The sequence below is a fragment of the Corapipo altera genome, unplaced genomic scaffold (genome assembly GCF_003945725.1).
Source record: "Corapipo altera isolate COAL_440 unplaced genomic scaffold, ASM394572v1 2b, whole genome shotgun sequence".
NCBI classification, from domain to species: Eukaryota; Metazoa; Chordata; class Aves; order Passeriformes; family Pipridae; genus Corapipo; species Corapipo altera.
This window is the reverse complement of record NW_020884874.1, coordinates 304,418-319,365: the sequence shown is the minus strand read 5'-3', so window position 1 is coordinate 319,365 and position 14,948 is coordinate 304,418. Positions and strand designations below refer to the sequence as shown.

At 34.3% G+C, this 14,948-nt stretch overlaps 1 protein-coding gene across 4 annotated transcripts in view; it reads left to right on the top strand.

The window, feature by feature from the left end:
* Positions 1–14,948, top strand: part of MAP3K7 (mitogen-activated protein kinase kinase kinase 7) — a 46,611-nt gene that overhangs the window by 18,061 nt on the left and 13,602 nt on the right. Inside the window, exons 7-13 of one of the 4 annotated variants that reach the window (XM_027634225.1) lie at positions 687–815; positions 2,699–2,829; positions 3,226–3,307; positions 4,407–4,558; positions 5,193–5,352; positions 7,917–7,997; positions 14,264–14,328. In XM_027634225.1, the coding sequence (XP_027490026.1) occupies positions 687–815; positions 2,699–2,829; positions 3,226–3,307; positions 4,407–4,558; positions 5,193–5,352; positions 7,917–7,997; positions 14,264–14,328 (800 nt within the window). Of the gene's footprint in view, positions 1–686; positions 816–2,698; positions 2,830–3,225; positions 3,308–4,406; positions 4,559–5,192; positions 5,353–7,916; positions 7,998–14,260; positions 14,329–14,948 lie in introns of all 4 variants that reach the window. The other 3 variants (XM_027634224.1, XM_027634227.1, XM_027634226.1) reach the window with 3 other exon arrangements.

Sequence of the window (14,948 nt, the reverse complement as noted above, 5' to 3'; positions counted from 1 at the left end):
AATTAAGTAATGACATTACAAAAAGAATAAGAGTAATAAACAGGGAGGAAATAAGATGGTGAGGAATTGAGGACTCTGCTAAAGTTCTGCTAAAGACCTGTAATTAATAAAGAACAATGGGTTTGACAGATGTTACTGCCTGGCATATTGTGACTAAGGTTGGAAGAAGTGAATTGAAGAATATTTAGAGGGAGCAAACATAGTCAGTTAAACTGTGAATGCAAGAGATCTTTAAACTTCATAAATTGTGTTTTACATTATATAAGAAAACTGATGCATTTTGTCATTTCACTTGGATGACTCCAAGTGAAAAGGATTGATTCCCAGAGAGAGGCATTCTTCACAATCAAACTGTCAAATTATTGCAGACTTAAGTTAGCATGAATCAAACGGTTTTAGAAAACTCTTTTTGTTCTCAACAAAATAAATGTGAAATGAAAGGATGCATATAAAACTATATATTTATTTATTGGAACAGGCTGCCCAGGGAAGTGGTAGAGTCACCAACCCTGGAAGTGTTCAAGAAACTACTCGTTATGGCACTTAGTGCTATAGTGCTCAGTGAAAGCTTGGACTCAATGATTTTGGAGATCTTTTCCAACCTTAATGATTCTATGATCAAATTGTACTTCTTTTTAATGTGTTACATAGAAAAGAGACAAATTATATTGATGACTTTCTTCCAGGTAGCAATTACAGTGAAAAATGTGACGTTTTCAGTTGGGGTATTATTCTCTGGGAGGTAATCACCCGTAGGAAACCTTTTGATGAGATTGGTGGTCCAGCTTTCCGAATAATGTGGGCAGTTCACAATGGTGAGTTGAAAATACTTGATTGCATTTGAAGTTGTGTATTTGACCTATAAATTTGCTAAACACTCTTAACCATGCAGCTTTAAATTACTAGTGTTTCCATTTTATGCTTCGTTAAATATACACTTTTGTCACAAAGACTACATAGTTAAACACTGCCACTTCTGTGTCAGTGTGGGTTTTGTGTTATTTGGCTGCTGTGTGTAACTGGCATATGAATAAAGAAGGGTAAAGAGCCATGTCTTCTTTGTTATGACACTCCATTTTAAAAGTGATCTGAGAAGTGCTATAGAAAAACCCACAACCCCTCTATCTGGATGAATGGTGATTTTTATTAGCCAAGTTGTCTCTTTTATTTTTTTTACTCTTTGTAGTTAAATGTCTACAATAAATGTGTAGCTTGAAGTAACTTGACCTGTGTTTAGAAACTCTAGAAACTATCAAACTCCTGCGGGACCATTAGGCATTAAAAATGTCACTTTGTTTTTCATCTGTGGTGTTTTGGGTTTTGTTTTTTTTGTTCTGCTGTTGGAATGGTTTTACCTTTTTACCTAGGCACCTGCGCTCATGGGGCAGCACTCTGCTGTGCCAGGTATTATATAGAACAGATTTTTGTGAGTTTAGACTATAAACAGGGCACAATGGTTGTATTCAAATGGACTTTTTCTTTAAAGCAGTGTTATAATATTGGTCAGGATAGTAGATTGTAGTGTCTTCATGCTAGTGGTGTAACTTTTTTACTGCTGTGTTTTTAAGTACCATGGGAAAACAGAGTTTTACAAACAATTAAGTAATGATAGTGAAGTAGTTCAGTGACTGCAAAGAATTTCTGCCATTTGTGAGAGACAACATCAAAGCAAGCACAAACTTGTTTGGAAGAAAAAAATAACAAACAAGCAATGAAGGCTGGTTTTTCAAATACACGGGTCATTTAAAGTTAGGAGTAAAGAGTACCTTCCACTCTTTAAAAGCATTAACTGTGAAACTAAGTGTAAATCTAATAGTCATAAATCAGGAAGCCTCAATAAGGTGAGGGCGTATCCTTTAGGGAAAGAAAAATTCCCTATCTGTAGCTGCTTTTACTTTAAAATCTTATCCTTTTTATCTTCTTCCATTTTATTTTTCCTTCTTAAGAGGAAATGTTAGTACACTTCATCTCACTTAAAACTGTTGTGGCACTCATGTATTACTTATCTGTTTAATATATTTTTAAATACTTGCTGATTGCTTTGCAAACTGTCACTGTTCCTCATATATCAGACACAAGTGGTTGTCCATTAATTGTATTCCTTGTTGAAATCGTAAAAAGAGGAGAACCTTGAACGAAAAAACACCTGAGTAGTTATACAATAGCTGAAGTAAAATATGTTAATACAAATGTGTGTAGGCGTGAGAAAGTCACAAAAAATTGGTACTTCCAGTGCCTGTAATTTTTAAGGAAGTTTTTAAGGGCAAAATCAGCTCTCAAAAATATTTCAGGTGTTTTGGTTTTTTCATTATTTTTTTCTTGTGAATACAGCATTAGGAACCAAAGACTGTTACTGCTTGCTTCCTAGTTTGTTCTAGAGCTTTATTCTTCAGAGACAAGTAACATTAGCCATTGTAATGTGCTGTATTTATTCAGGCCTCTGCTGAAGGAGAAGTTTAATTTTTTTTCTACTTGTTTGTATGTAATTGTAGCCTCTATGTAGTGCAAAGGAACTTTTTTTTAATCAATTTTTGTTTGTAAGAGAGAAAATTAAGTACAAGCCAGTTCTTTCAGCCTACAATTGACTCCATCTTTCCCTATATTTATTTAGCAAAATACTGGAGAGAGATCAGTCACTGTCAGTTGTTTATTATAGTCTGTTTAAAAAATTAAGGATTTTTTCTAATTTCAATTACAGGTACTCGGCCACCACTGATCAAAAACTTACCTAAACCAATTGAGAGTTTAATGACCCGTTGTTGGTCCAAGGATCCCTCTCAACGCCCATCCATGGAGGAAATTGTTAAAATAATGACACACTTGATGCGGGTATAAAAATTTATTTTAGTGTCTTAATAATTTTTTAATCTGTTAAGCTACGAAATTGAATTACAAAAGGTATACCTTTCATCACACTCTAAAGATGGGCTTACATGTTTTCTTTCTCCTCTTTTTTTTGATAAAAATTATCGATTACAGTAGAGAAGGGAAGTAATTCATCTCCTTCTGGGGGGGTATATCAACTCATAACAGATTTGAGAAAACTAAAAAAATACTCATAGGAGTATTTTAATGTATGACTAAAAATATTTACATTTACGTGTCTTCAAAATAAATTATTATAAATATATAAATTGTATTTCTAAATTATGAGATACTATTAAAATAATTTTAAAACAATGGTTAATTAGGTTTTTTAATCAAATCATTACTCTTTTTTCACAGTACTTTCCAGGAGCTGATGAACCTCTGCAGTATCCTTGCCAGTATTCAGATGAAGGCCAAAGCAACTCTGCCACTAGTACAGGTACATTTGTGTAAGTTAGAGAAAAAGAATAGCAACATAAGCATTGACAGGGATCTATTTTTTTTGTTAATACTTCTTACCACATCATATTCAGTGTTCTCAGTCAAATGGTTTTGATGAAATGTACGTGTAATGGAGAACAAGTTTATGGTAAAAGCTGTCTCCAAATGTCCAGGTTTAAGGTCTCCTTTTTTTTTCCCCATGAATGTTGCTACCAATTAACACCTTTTCACTAATATGTAATGTGTAGGAGTTGTCAACTTAAAATTTTTCACTACTTTTGAAAGCCGCACCTTTTTCAGTTATAATATCCACGATTTAAACTTGCATTTGTTTTATGTTAAGAGGCATTAAATACAGTAATTTAAATTACGTGCAAGAAAATAACCAGAAAGGTGGATGGAACAAAATGTGGGCTAGACTTTCAGGTAGTCTTGCTCTCTGACAAATTCTTTTAATAATAGAAAATGAAGATCATTTGGTCTCCTCATTTTTTAGAGTACAGATTTTCCACTTAAGTAATTTTTAATCTTAGGTGTCTCAACTTCCTCTGCTTGGTTGGTTTATTTTCTATCTCCGAAGAAATTGCTGGTGTTTTGGATAAAGTTTCATTGGCTACTTTACAATTTAGTGACCTGTGTATTAACAAAATCTTTGCAACTCCAGCATTGCACTGACTTTACTAGTTGTTCTCCACCTCTCAGAATGTGATTTTAAGACATTATTTATCATTTTAAACTGTGAATATGTATTGACTGTTATTTATCAGGTCTTCTGTGGTTAATGATGTTCTTTGTCATTAATTGTGAATGAGATTGCTGGTCGTGTTTTTAATATGACATTACCCTAACAATTTCAAAGAAAGCTGAAGATTGACTTCTAAATGTTACCATAGTAGGTAGTTGTGTATTCTTTTTCACTCCTCTTACTTCTTACAGTAATGGATCTGTTGCAGTCTTGCAACTTGCCTTCCATTAAAAGTTTTGAAAAGTGTTGTTTTAAAGCCAAGTTAGACTTCTGAGAATGCTGTAGTAAAGAGATGCACTTCAGTATTTTCAGTGGACATTCCCAAATGTTTTTCTTTGTTACTGGTTTCTAGGTTCATTCATGGACATCACTTCTACAAACACAAGTAACAAGAGTGATGCTAACATGGAACCAAGTGACTTCCAAGGAGCTTCTACCAATGACACTATTAAACGTTTAGAGTCAAAATTGGCACAACAAATCAAAAACACAACCAAGCAGCCGGTAAGCTAAAGTGTGCAATTTTGAACCATAATAATGAAGTGGACATAGGTAGACAAAAGTGTTGTATCTGCTCTGAAGCATTTGTGTCCTCCTTCAAAAATCATACATCTATTTATAGGAGAAGAAAATGGAAAGGGATGGAAATACATTGAATAATTCCAAAAATGTAAACCGGAAGGCTCTATTAAGATCTTCAATGAAATGTAAAAAATAGTTCATTATTATATTCAAAGATATTTATTAGATTAAAAAAAATATATGTTTGAAAATTGCTGCCTTTATTTAAATCTAAAATAGTAGTATGATATAAAAGGATTAAACATTTATGTGAATTTTGAAAATACTGTGTTTTATTTTGAGTAGAATGCAGAAATACAAAGATTCTATTCTGATAATATTGACCTAATTCTACTGATTTTTTTATCTGTGTATAGTTAGATTATTTTCAAAGTCGCAGATATTTCAGTTTTATATGCCAATAATAGCTCAATTATTACCATTTATTGCTATAAATTTTAAATCTTGTCACTTTTAAAATGCACATTATAAAAATTTATTTTAACCTACATACTGGTGCATATCAGGGAGGGACTTGTGCAGAATTTTCTCTTTAAAAATGTGACTGTTGAAACAGGGTGATCCTGGCCGTTTGAGTTTGCCCCCATCTCGTGGGAGCAGTGTGGAGAGCTTGTCAGATGTTCGCGCACGACCACCGTCAGCCCTTGTTTCAGGAGAAGCCAAAAGGATGAGTGCTGATATGTCTGAAATAGAAGCAAGAATAGCTTCCATCACAGGTAAAATTAAAGGATGTTTGGGGTGTAGATTGAGGTATTGGAAGGAAAATGTGAAATGTGCATAGTCTTACAAAAAGTTAATACCAGTAGCTGTATGAAAATACTTTAATTTTTCATATAGTCTTTATTGTCTTTTATTAATTGTGGGAGGGAAATGGCTTTATTTATGGTTGTACAATCAGCAATGTTGAGTATTGTAATTCAGTATGTTAAAGGTTGTAGAAGAGATTTTGTTGAATTAGATTTTTACTTTTTTAAAAAACACATTATAAGACTTTTAAGTGTCAATCCTATTCCAAATGCACAACTTTCACCTTTGCATCTGAAATAGTGTTATTTCATCTCTGCTAGCATAATTATTTATATAATAACATTTTCTTCAAGGTTATTTCTACAGTATTTTTGAAATTAAGAGATAGGTTTAAAGTTCAGTATGTTCCCAAATAAGTTTTAAAATCCACTTTGGCAGATTTCAGAAAGAGGAGCATAGTTAGATTTTATTCACGAGATTAACAAAGCATTGGTGTCTTCTGTTTAAAAAAAAAAAAAGCTACAGGTGTTTTGCCAGGTTTGCTTCAGCTATAAACTGTTATTTCTAAACATTAAATCTTTGAGAGAATTGGAATTTATCTGTAAGTATAAATACATAATTTTATGGTGAAAGCAATATCTATTCTTCCCAGAAGAGTGAATTAATAAACATGTGTATACTTGGCAAACACTTTCTTGTCTCTTTTCTTCATCAAAGATATTGTTTGTTAATTTATGTAAGCTTCAGGTTTTAAGTTCTATATGTGAAAGTTTTGTTTTGTTATGGTGTATAACCACACATTTAAATAATAAAATTACTTTGGTTAGTTCAGGGTTATTTAGCCGTTTAAGTATTTTTCTGCCAATCTGAAAATTAGAGTAATTGAGTAGATGCAATTAATAAGGAATTATGTATCAAAATTCTGGCTTTCTTGTGCTCCATGACTGTTTCATTTTTGTTCTTCATTGTATTATGATTACTCCAAGATCTTGTTTTACTTAATGCTGAAGTTACTCATGACATAATATTTACTTTGCCCTAAGCACATTTTACTTTCATGTTCTTATTTTAAAGCTTTATTCCAAAATTTGTCTTTTGTATTGTCAGTCTTTGACTGAATGATTGTGTAGCACATCTCACCCTGAATATCTCTAAAGGTTTCTTAACACAGAAGGCAGCTGTGTACTTACCTGGTAATAACACCATGCTGGTTTTATTTTAAAATATGTCAGGACTCACTTTGGTCACTGACACTATTAATGTAAGTTTTTTACATTAGTGGAGATAATCTGACCCTCCTCTTTTTGCAAGTTTTTAGTTTTTCTATTTTGTCTTCCTTAAGTACATTAAGGAAGACAATAATAATTACTATTCAGAATATTCTAATAATTTTTTTCTTGTTATCACTGTAGGGTTTCTTTTTCTTGAAACAAAAGTATATATTGAACATACTATTTTTGGTTTGGGGTTCTTTGGGTATTTTTTTAAAAAATCTCTTAAGGCTGTGGTAGACTACTAGAAAGGAGGTCAAACCCATCTGACCATAACTTTTTCAGAAAGAGCTGAAACAGCACCGTGTTGGTTTTGGTTTGTTTTTTCAATCTTATTAACTGTGTGACAGAAGTAATATGCTGTGAACCTGAAAAAAAATTGTGTGGCTGGGTGAGAATTGGGCTGTTGTTAAATCAAGTCAAGAATTAGTTAATCTTCTTGTTCCAGTTTTCATTAGATTAAGTGTAAGAGTAAATCATGTAATACACATCACCATTACTTACTGAGATGAATGTGCTACAATGTTCTATTTTTGGGAGATGCATTCAGGTTTTCTCTAAATAGGAACTATTTATCTTAACTACGAAAGTAGCAAAATAAAAAGAAAAGTATGATTAGATTTTAATTCATAGCGTATGACATTTCTTGAACATCATTCAAAAATTACAAAGTTGGTAGTGATATCCAGCTCCCAAAATAAAAAATTGTCACTAATGGAACAAAAGAGTGAGCAGCAAGAATGATTATCAAATGTAGTAAGAGTAAGCATTTTTTCAGAGACAGATGAGATTTGCTTTAAAAGGAGGTGATTTAAAGAAGTATCTAACTATTAAACTTGTTTATAAAATAGTTTGTACTCGACACTAAAGAGAAAAGTTTATATAAGTTCAGAGAGTCAAGAATTTATTCTGAATGTACAGGTGAACTGAAATAATTTCGTTTTTTTCTCTGTTTGGATAATTACATTTGGTTTTCCCTTCCGTGTTGCCATGCTGCTTTCTGTGTTTGACTTTTGTGTTGCTAACTATAACTAATTACACCGTGTTGTAATGATGGCTAGTTCTGCATTTTTTGCTTTTTAACCGTTGCTTTACTACGTGTAAGCATGAGTGGAAGGCAATGCAGTTTATTCTGCATGACACATTTTTGCATGAACTCTAATTTAACCAAGTATATGAAAAGTGCAGTATTAGGAATTTAATAATTTTGCTATTGCCATTTTAGTGTTTTGCATGTGTATTGTATATGTGTATTTTTTCAGCCTATTCCAAGCCTAAACGAGGCCATCGTAAAACTGCTTCATTTGGCAACATTCTGGATGTCCCTGAGATCATCATACCAGGTATCGCAGACCAGGTGAACGGGTCAGTGGTTAAGATGCCGGAATAATGATCAGACTGCTAAAATACTTCTTGCTCCAGTTGCTGTGGGACAGAACTAGAAATTATCCCACAAAATTTTTCGTAATGCTTCTGTAAAGAGAAGCATAATATTTTATTACAAGCTTACTTTTATCAGTAAAGGATTCAGTCTTCTAGTTCGAACTAACTTCTATTGATAAAGCATTTTTTTCCTTTATTATCGTGATGTTTAGAATCTTCGTATAGAGCAAATCTATATGTGCAGTCTTTTATTACAGCGCCTCATTTGGTGAAAATGGACTTAAGTTGAAAAATTCCTGTCTAGGTAATTATTTTGCCCTGATCTTTGTTGTGTTTGGGCTCCCATTTTTTAATCAAATATTAGTAGAACAAAAAACTTAAATACATTAGGTACAGAATTTCAAATCCGTGTGATATCTGTGATTAAAACATTAACACTTAATCTGTGTAATCCTTATATTTGACTACACTGTTCTAGAGCTAAAATGTGTCTGCGTGAGGTATTTCTGTTGTGTTTAAGTAAATGCAAACTAAAATTATTAGGAGAGGCTTCTGACAGGAAGAAAATCAGTATAATCAGGCACCATAGATGATAATTTCACTTGGGACTTTAATGAATAATTCTCATGTATCCCAGGTCTATTTTTAGTTAGTATAGTAGCATAACGTTTTCCTTTCCCTTTCCATTTTTTTTTGCAACCAAAGTGGATTTCTTTCTTTCATTTCATACTTCTCAAAGCCTAAAAATAAGTATAATCAATCCCAAACTGTGATATGTATACCATTAGCAGTATGCAAGTCACTTCAGAATTATTTGTCACAGACAGGAGATGCAAATGGTAGTATCTACTGCTAATTTAGAAATGCACTAGAAACTGTGGACCTCCAAGTCTAAATTGGTGTCATCTGAGGAAGTTACCTTGTAAATCTTGATATTGTCTGGTATTTTAAAGTCAAATGCAGAAGATAATTTTGTACAAAAGTTTCTTTCAAATAACTTTATTGAAGGTTACGTATAAAAATACAGAAAAAATTGAGCAATACAACCCATGAAAAGAAAACGTCTTTGGCATTGAGTCTAACAAATTGGCAAAAGAGTTTGCTAGGGTAGCTTTCCACTGTAACTTTCAAGCGGTCCTGGCCTGCAATGGCATAAATGAAATCCTGAGAGAGCAAGGAAAGCAAAAGTGGAGAGATCTGTCAATTTTCACAGCGTTACCACATGCTGAGAGCCTGTTAAATAAGCTCTAGAAGCTAATGAGTTCCTCTTCTGCGCACACTGTCTGCACGTAACAACACTGAGGCTTCCAAGAAACCTTGAAACTTTTAAGGAATGATGAAGTCAAGTTAAATGAAGTGCCATGTTGTTTTCACAAAATAGATTATACCAGTCTATTGGTTTCTTCGTTAGGCAGAGGAGTCATCAGAAATTTTTCACCTGGTCTATATTAATTGAACTGGACAGGATGGGAATTCCAAGATGAATTATTTGGAATACATATGAGAGAAATAGCAACTTGTAGAAATAAAAGAAGTTTAAAGGGTTGGAGCAAGCATATTAATCAATTTTCTCAACATTTAAGTCAAATTTTAAGGTATTTAAGTCAAATAAACAATAATGAAATTCACTGATAATGTTTTATCGGAAGCAACTATTCATAAAGAGGAGGATTAGAGTATTACATAAAGTGAATTTTGCTGTGACCGAAAAGGAATAGGGTAAAATCCAGGGTCATGCACTGTGGCTCATGCACCAGCAACTGTTTCTTTTAATAAGGTGACATGGGACCATAGCAGATGTGTGCAGATGAATCCCAGGTAGTATAAGCCACTAATCTAATGCAGTTCCGAAAAACTGAAATCTTAAGGTTCATTTCCAGGAAGAATGAAGAAACACTGATGCTATTTATAGGCCCTTGTTGAATTTTAATCAGGAATTCAATATACTGTTGTGGTCAGTCATATAAAAGAAACATACGTGCACTCTGAAATAATATCAAGAAGAGCTAATAGGATGTTATGGAGAGTATAAAGAAGAATCTGAAAGCATGGCTTTTTTTAGCCCACAAAATGAAAGCTAAGAAATTAATAATTATTTTCTATAGATGAATCTCTGGCTAAAAACTAGGAAGAGAGAACTACTTAAGCTAAAAGACAGTATTGGCACTACAGAAGAAATATTTAAATTGTCTGCAAATACGTCTGGGCCGTATATTGAAAGTTTCCTGGTTGTCAGAACAGCTTTACTGTAATAATCCCAAAGCCAGAAAAAAATAAGATTAATCATTACATGACAGGGACATGATAATCTGCCTAGTAAACTAGTTATATTCATCTGTATACTTAAAACAGTTATTCAAAAATACCTTGCTCGGTTATTCTTTTAAAAACAATGTATTTCTCACTGCTTTCCTTTTCTTACTCTCTCAGTTGCCCAAAACTGTCACCTCCATATCGGTCCCACCCCGTTATGTTCCATAGCACTTCTGCCCCAGACCCAGCTCCTCCAAACTTCCCTGGGCATGTCCCTCGGCGGGGCGAGCAGCTCCTCTGGGTCCTTGGAGCAGCACAAGTGCCGGTCTGTGCTGCTGCCTGGAGTTGTGCTGAGCACATGGTAAAGCAGCTGCTGCCCAGAGAGGGGAGGCACCACGCAGGCATGTTACCGTGAGTCAGCTGCTTTAGGGCAGGGCTATTTTAGAAGTATGAGTACTACATCTGCTATCATTGGGGGTTTTCGTAATGTGTTGCCTCAACTGCATTTCGTCCATGAACTGATTATGCTACCAAGGTCGTAAAATACACGTTTTTATCAATTAAAGGTAAAATATTGGCAGAAGGGGAAGTTTTTAATATATATTTGCTCTTCTTTCTAAATTAGTACAATAAGGGTGAATAGAACTTTTTGTTCATTTAAGATGCTATTTTGTATTGCTAGCTTACAAACTGAGAAACTGAAAAATGGATCAAATAATTCCTTCTTTGTCTAACAGCATAGCAGGAGTTTGCAGTGGTGGTTTCCTGCAATCAGGTAGACAAATGATGTATCAATTCTTTTTTTTTTAATTTACCGTGTATATATAGTATAGGTATAAGCACCAACATTTTATTTTATATATATATATATATATGAAAAATGAAAACCCTAGTAAGTGCAAAAGGTTTAAGTAGCTTTATGTTTAAAGAAACAAAAAAATCTGAATTATAGTTTGCATACCTTTTCAATACAAACCAGTCAAGCAGCAAACCTTCAAGTACAGTCTTTTCTTCACTGGCAGTGTTAGACATCTCGTGCATTTAGCATGTGTGGATTTGGCTTTATAATTTTGTCATCTGAAATTCTGCCACAGCGTTATGATTTTTATAGCATTGACACTGCATAAATGATTACTCAAGATGGACACATTTTGTTAAGGGTCTTTAGAAAGGGGATAGGAATTATGGATGCTTTAGGTCTGTAATTTTGCTATCTACTTTTAAAACCAATATATACCAAAAATCCCACCCTTGGCTTCCCAAATCACTTAATTGTTCTGGAATTCAGATCAATTTTTTAACTTCTTCAGAATGTCTTCTAGCACTGTTACAGTCACTGATCATCCTCCACTGTGAGAGAGGTTTGAGTCTTGTAGGTGTGTAAGGAAGAGAGAGTACTGTGAGTAAATAAGAAAGTGTAAAAGGAGATGCCAGTATCTGTTAAAGGGCAGGGAGAAGAGGTCATAGCTGGTCTGGATGTTTGGCGGAGGGGTGGGGGTGGTGATCAAGTAAGTTGTAGAATTTATTTTTGCCTGCAGTATGTGGGGCAGGACATAATGGAAGTTTCCTGTTCCTTTAGAATTTAATTTTAGAAAATAAACAACAGTGTGCAAAATGGGTTTTTTTGTGGCCAGGAAGTATGTTTGTGACACTTGCTCTTTAATCTTAAAATCCTGTAAACTACCAAAAGCCTGACACTGGGCATCAAGCTACTGTAGATGAACTTCTGTGCATGTACAAATCTCTTAATTTTTATAATGAGGAAAAATTTGTTTTAAATGGACACAGAAGTAAGAACAAAATCATAACTGTGAGAGGAAAGCATAAAGAAGTAGCAGTGATCATTTCAAATAAATATTTTATGTTGTGTTGTATATTTTTCAATTGAAATTTTTCTTGAATCTGGAGCAATAAGTATTTGTTGATTTGTAGTCTGTTTCTGCCTTGTCTAAGCTATTTGCCAGATGTCTGCAGTAGTTACACTAATTAAAATGGCATTGCCTAGTAGAGCTTGCTCTTCCCTCATGCTACTAAATTGAAGATATTTCATTTAAAGGTGTTCATTTTTTACAACACAGTAGTTTTGACCCCTTTTTCTCTCTCCCCTCCCTCTCAACTCAAGGCATTTTCTTTTCTTTCTTGCACCCCACCCTGATTATTTTAACATTTTGGCAGCCATGTTCTAATATTTCAGCAACAGATGTGCTGGGTTCTTTAAATTCACAAATGTTGCTAATCTGAAATGAGAATTTCAGATATTTTTGCAAGCCTATTTCAGCTGAGCTAATTTTATAACAGTGTTGTTGAATGAAATGTGCACATAATTTTGTGTCAGTTGTGGGTGGATTGCGCATATCTTGAATACTGAGATGAGCTGTGGCAGCCAGATGAAGTATCCATGGCACAGAATTCTATTAAATGTATAATCTTGTTTGTTAAACAATTACATAGTGAAAAAGTTCACTGCAAATGAACAAGTTCAGACATTTTGACATAGATTAGTCATTCACATGATCCCTAGTATCAAAGTATTAAAAATCACTTAACCATTGTTGCTTAGGTAAGTATATACTTTCCCTGAATTTCAGAAGCAAAAGATCAAGACCACAGAACAGTTGCAATTCAAATTCATTTGTAGTCAGAGCAAAGAATATATTCCTGTTCTAAAATACTGCTTGATTTTCTTATGTGCTTGTTTCTTATAGTACTTGCTATAAATGTTAGATGATAAAATGTCATGACAAATCGGTAGAGTGACACTGAAAATTTTTTATTGCTGTTTTGGGGTAGTGTGTTCCTACATGTAATAGTACCTATATTTAAAAATTTAATGGATTATTAAATGTATTGATCAGTATTAAATAGTCTTACATTTCTGTAGTAACTGCTGCAATTCAAAACATGTGTCAGGATAGGCTGTGGAGTCATATGGAAATGATGCTGAATGAGAAGTCTCTAAAAGGTTAAAAATGTGATGCCTTTTCCAGGGCATTAAGTGAGCTGGGTTGGTTGCTGACTGCAGGACTGCTGGGCGAGGGGCTGCCACGGCTGCAGTACATGTTTCAGATGCTCCCCTCCAGTAGCAAAGTTACGTAATGCAGAGCTAAGAGCAAGAATTTTGAGCATTGTCAGCTGTTACTCAGGACGTTTTGGTGTTTCCTTTTGGACAGCTGACCTGCTCTCAAGAGATAATATAAACAATCACTGTAATAAAAATCAAAGTAGCCAGGGAGATTCTGTTGCATAATCTCCTTTTATTTTTAAGAAGACTTTGTTTCCTGGAAATGCCTTTGATTGCGTGTCAGTGTTAAAATTTAAACTGTTTTATGTAGCTGTCACTGGTGGATAATTGTGAACAGGTGGAAGGAAAAGAGGAAAAGATTACAGCACTGTGCTCCGTAGGTTGATGGTGAGGTGTGATTTAGCTGAACAGTCCCCTTTTCACACTTCTCAGAGCATGAGAATAGGACATAGTTTCGTTCCTCTGAAGGAGGCAGAAGACCAGAAGAAAGCACTTTCATTTCTTCATCTTCTTGAGGGGAGCAGCACACAGGCAGAAATCCTTGCTGTGTTCCTTGAGCAAGCCAAAGAGCAACAGGTTAAAGCTGGCAGCCTGTTATCTTCGCGGTTTAGCTTTTAGAAATCCCCATAACGTAACGCACTTGAAATAGATGTCGTCATCAGCTCCTGCCCCAAGTACTAAGCCTGACCAAATACATGTGACAGAAGATGGTGGAGTAGAGTGCAGCAGCTATTCATGTGGTAGGAGTGGTTATTGTATTAGGGTATACTTTTTGTTGACAGGCCAGCATGTTTTGAGTTAAAATTCTGCAGCTGTCTCTCTCTCTCCCTCTCCCACTTTGTCTCTGTGGATTTGTACAAATTCCAAGCTCCTCTGCAACAGAAGCACCCTTCTTATTTTGTTCTGAATATATTTCACTGGTTTGTTTTTGTTTTGTTTTTTTCCCAGCAGGAAACGGACAGCAGAGGCGCAGATCCATTCAAGATCTTAGTGTTGCTGGAACAGAGTCCAGTCAGGTAATGTGCTTCTCATCACTTCTTTGCGTTTCAGTAAAGTCAGCACCAAATCCATACTGGGGAACTGGTCTGGAAATCACCTTCGATGCTTTCATAGAAATGATGTGGAAGCTTGGCAGACTGTAGCATTGCTTGTATTGAATTTAAATGATTCCATGGGGGTAATCTATGAATGAGCTCTAGATGAGAAGCATTTTCTATATAGTTTATGCAGTATTTAGCATTTTTACATACACATGGTTTTTGTGTACCACTTAATTTGTTTGAGGGCAGATATTACTCAGGAAAGCCTTTTCTTCCCTCTATATGTAGAAGACAATTATAATTACTACTTACTATCTGAAGCAGTTACACATACATTAGACTAATTTTTTGCATGAAAACAAAAAGCATGTGCATCGCTATTACAAATGTTATTTATTGTCAATCTCTGAATCCTGAATAGTAACTTACAGTAAAATTTCTCCATTTCTTGTGAAAGATTTACAGCAGGATGTTGTCACAAAGTTTTGTTTTAAAAAAAGACTATTTCAAAAAAATATTTTATAATAACATAGCTCCTTGTCTGGTATTCTAACTGCCATGGTAACAGAAACGGTGGTATGCTACATAACATGCTC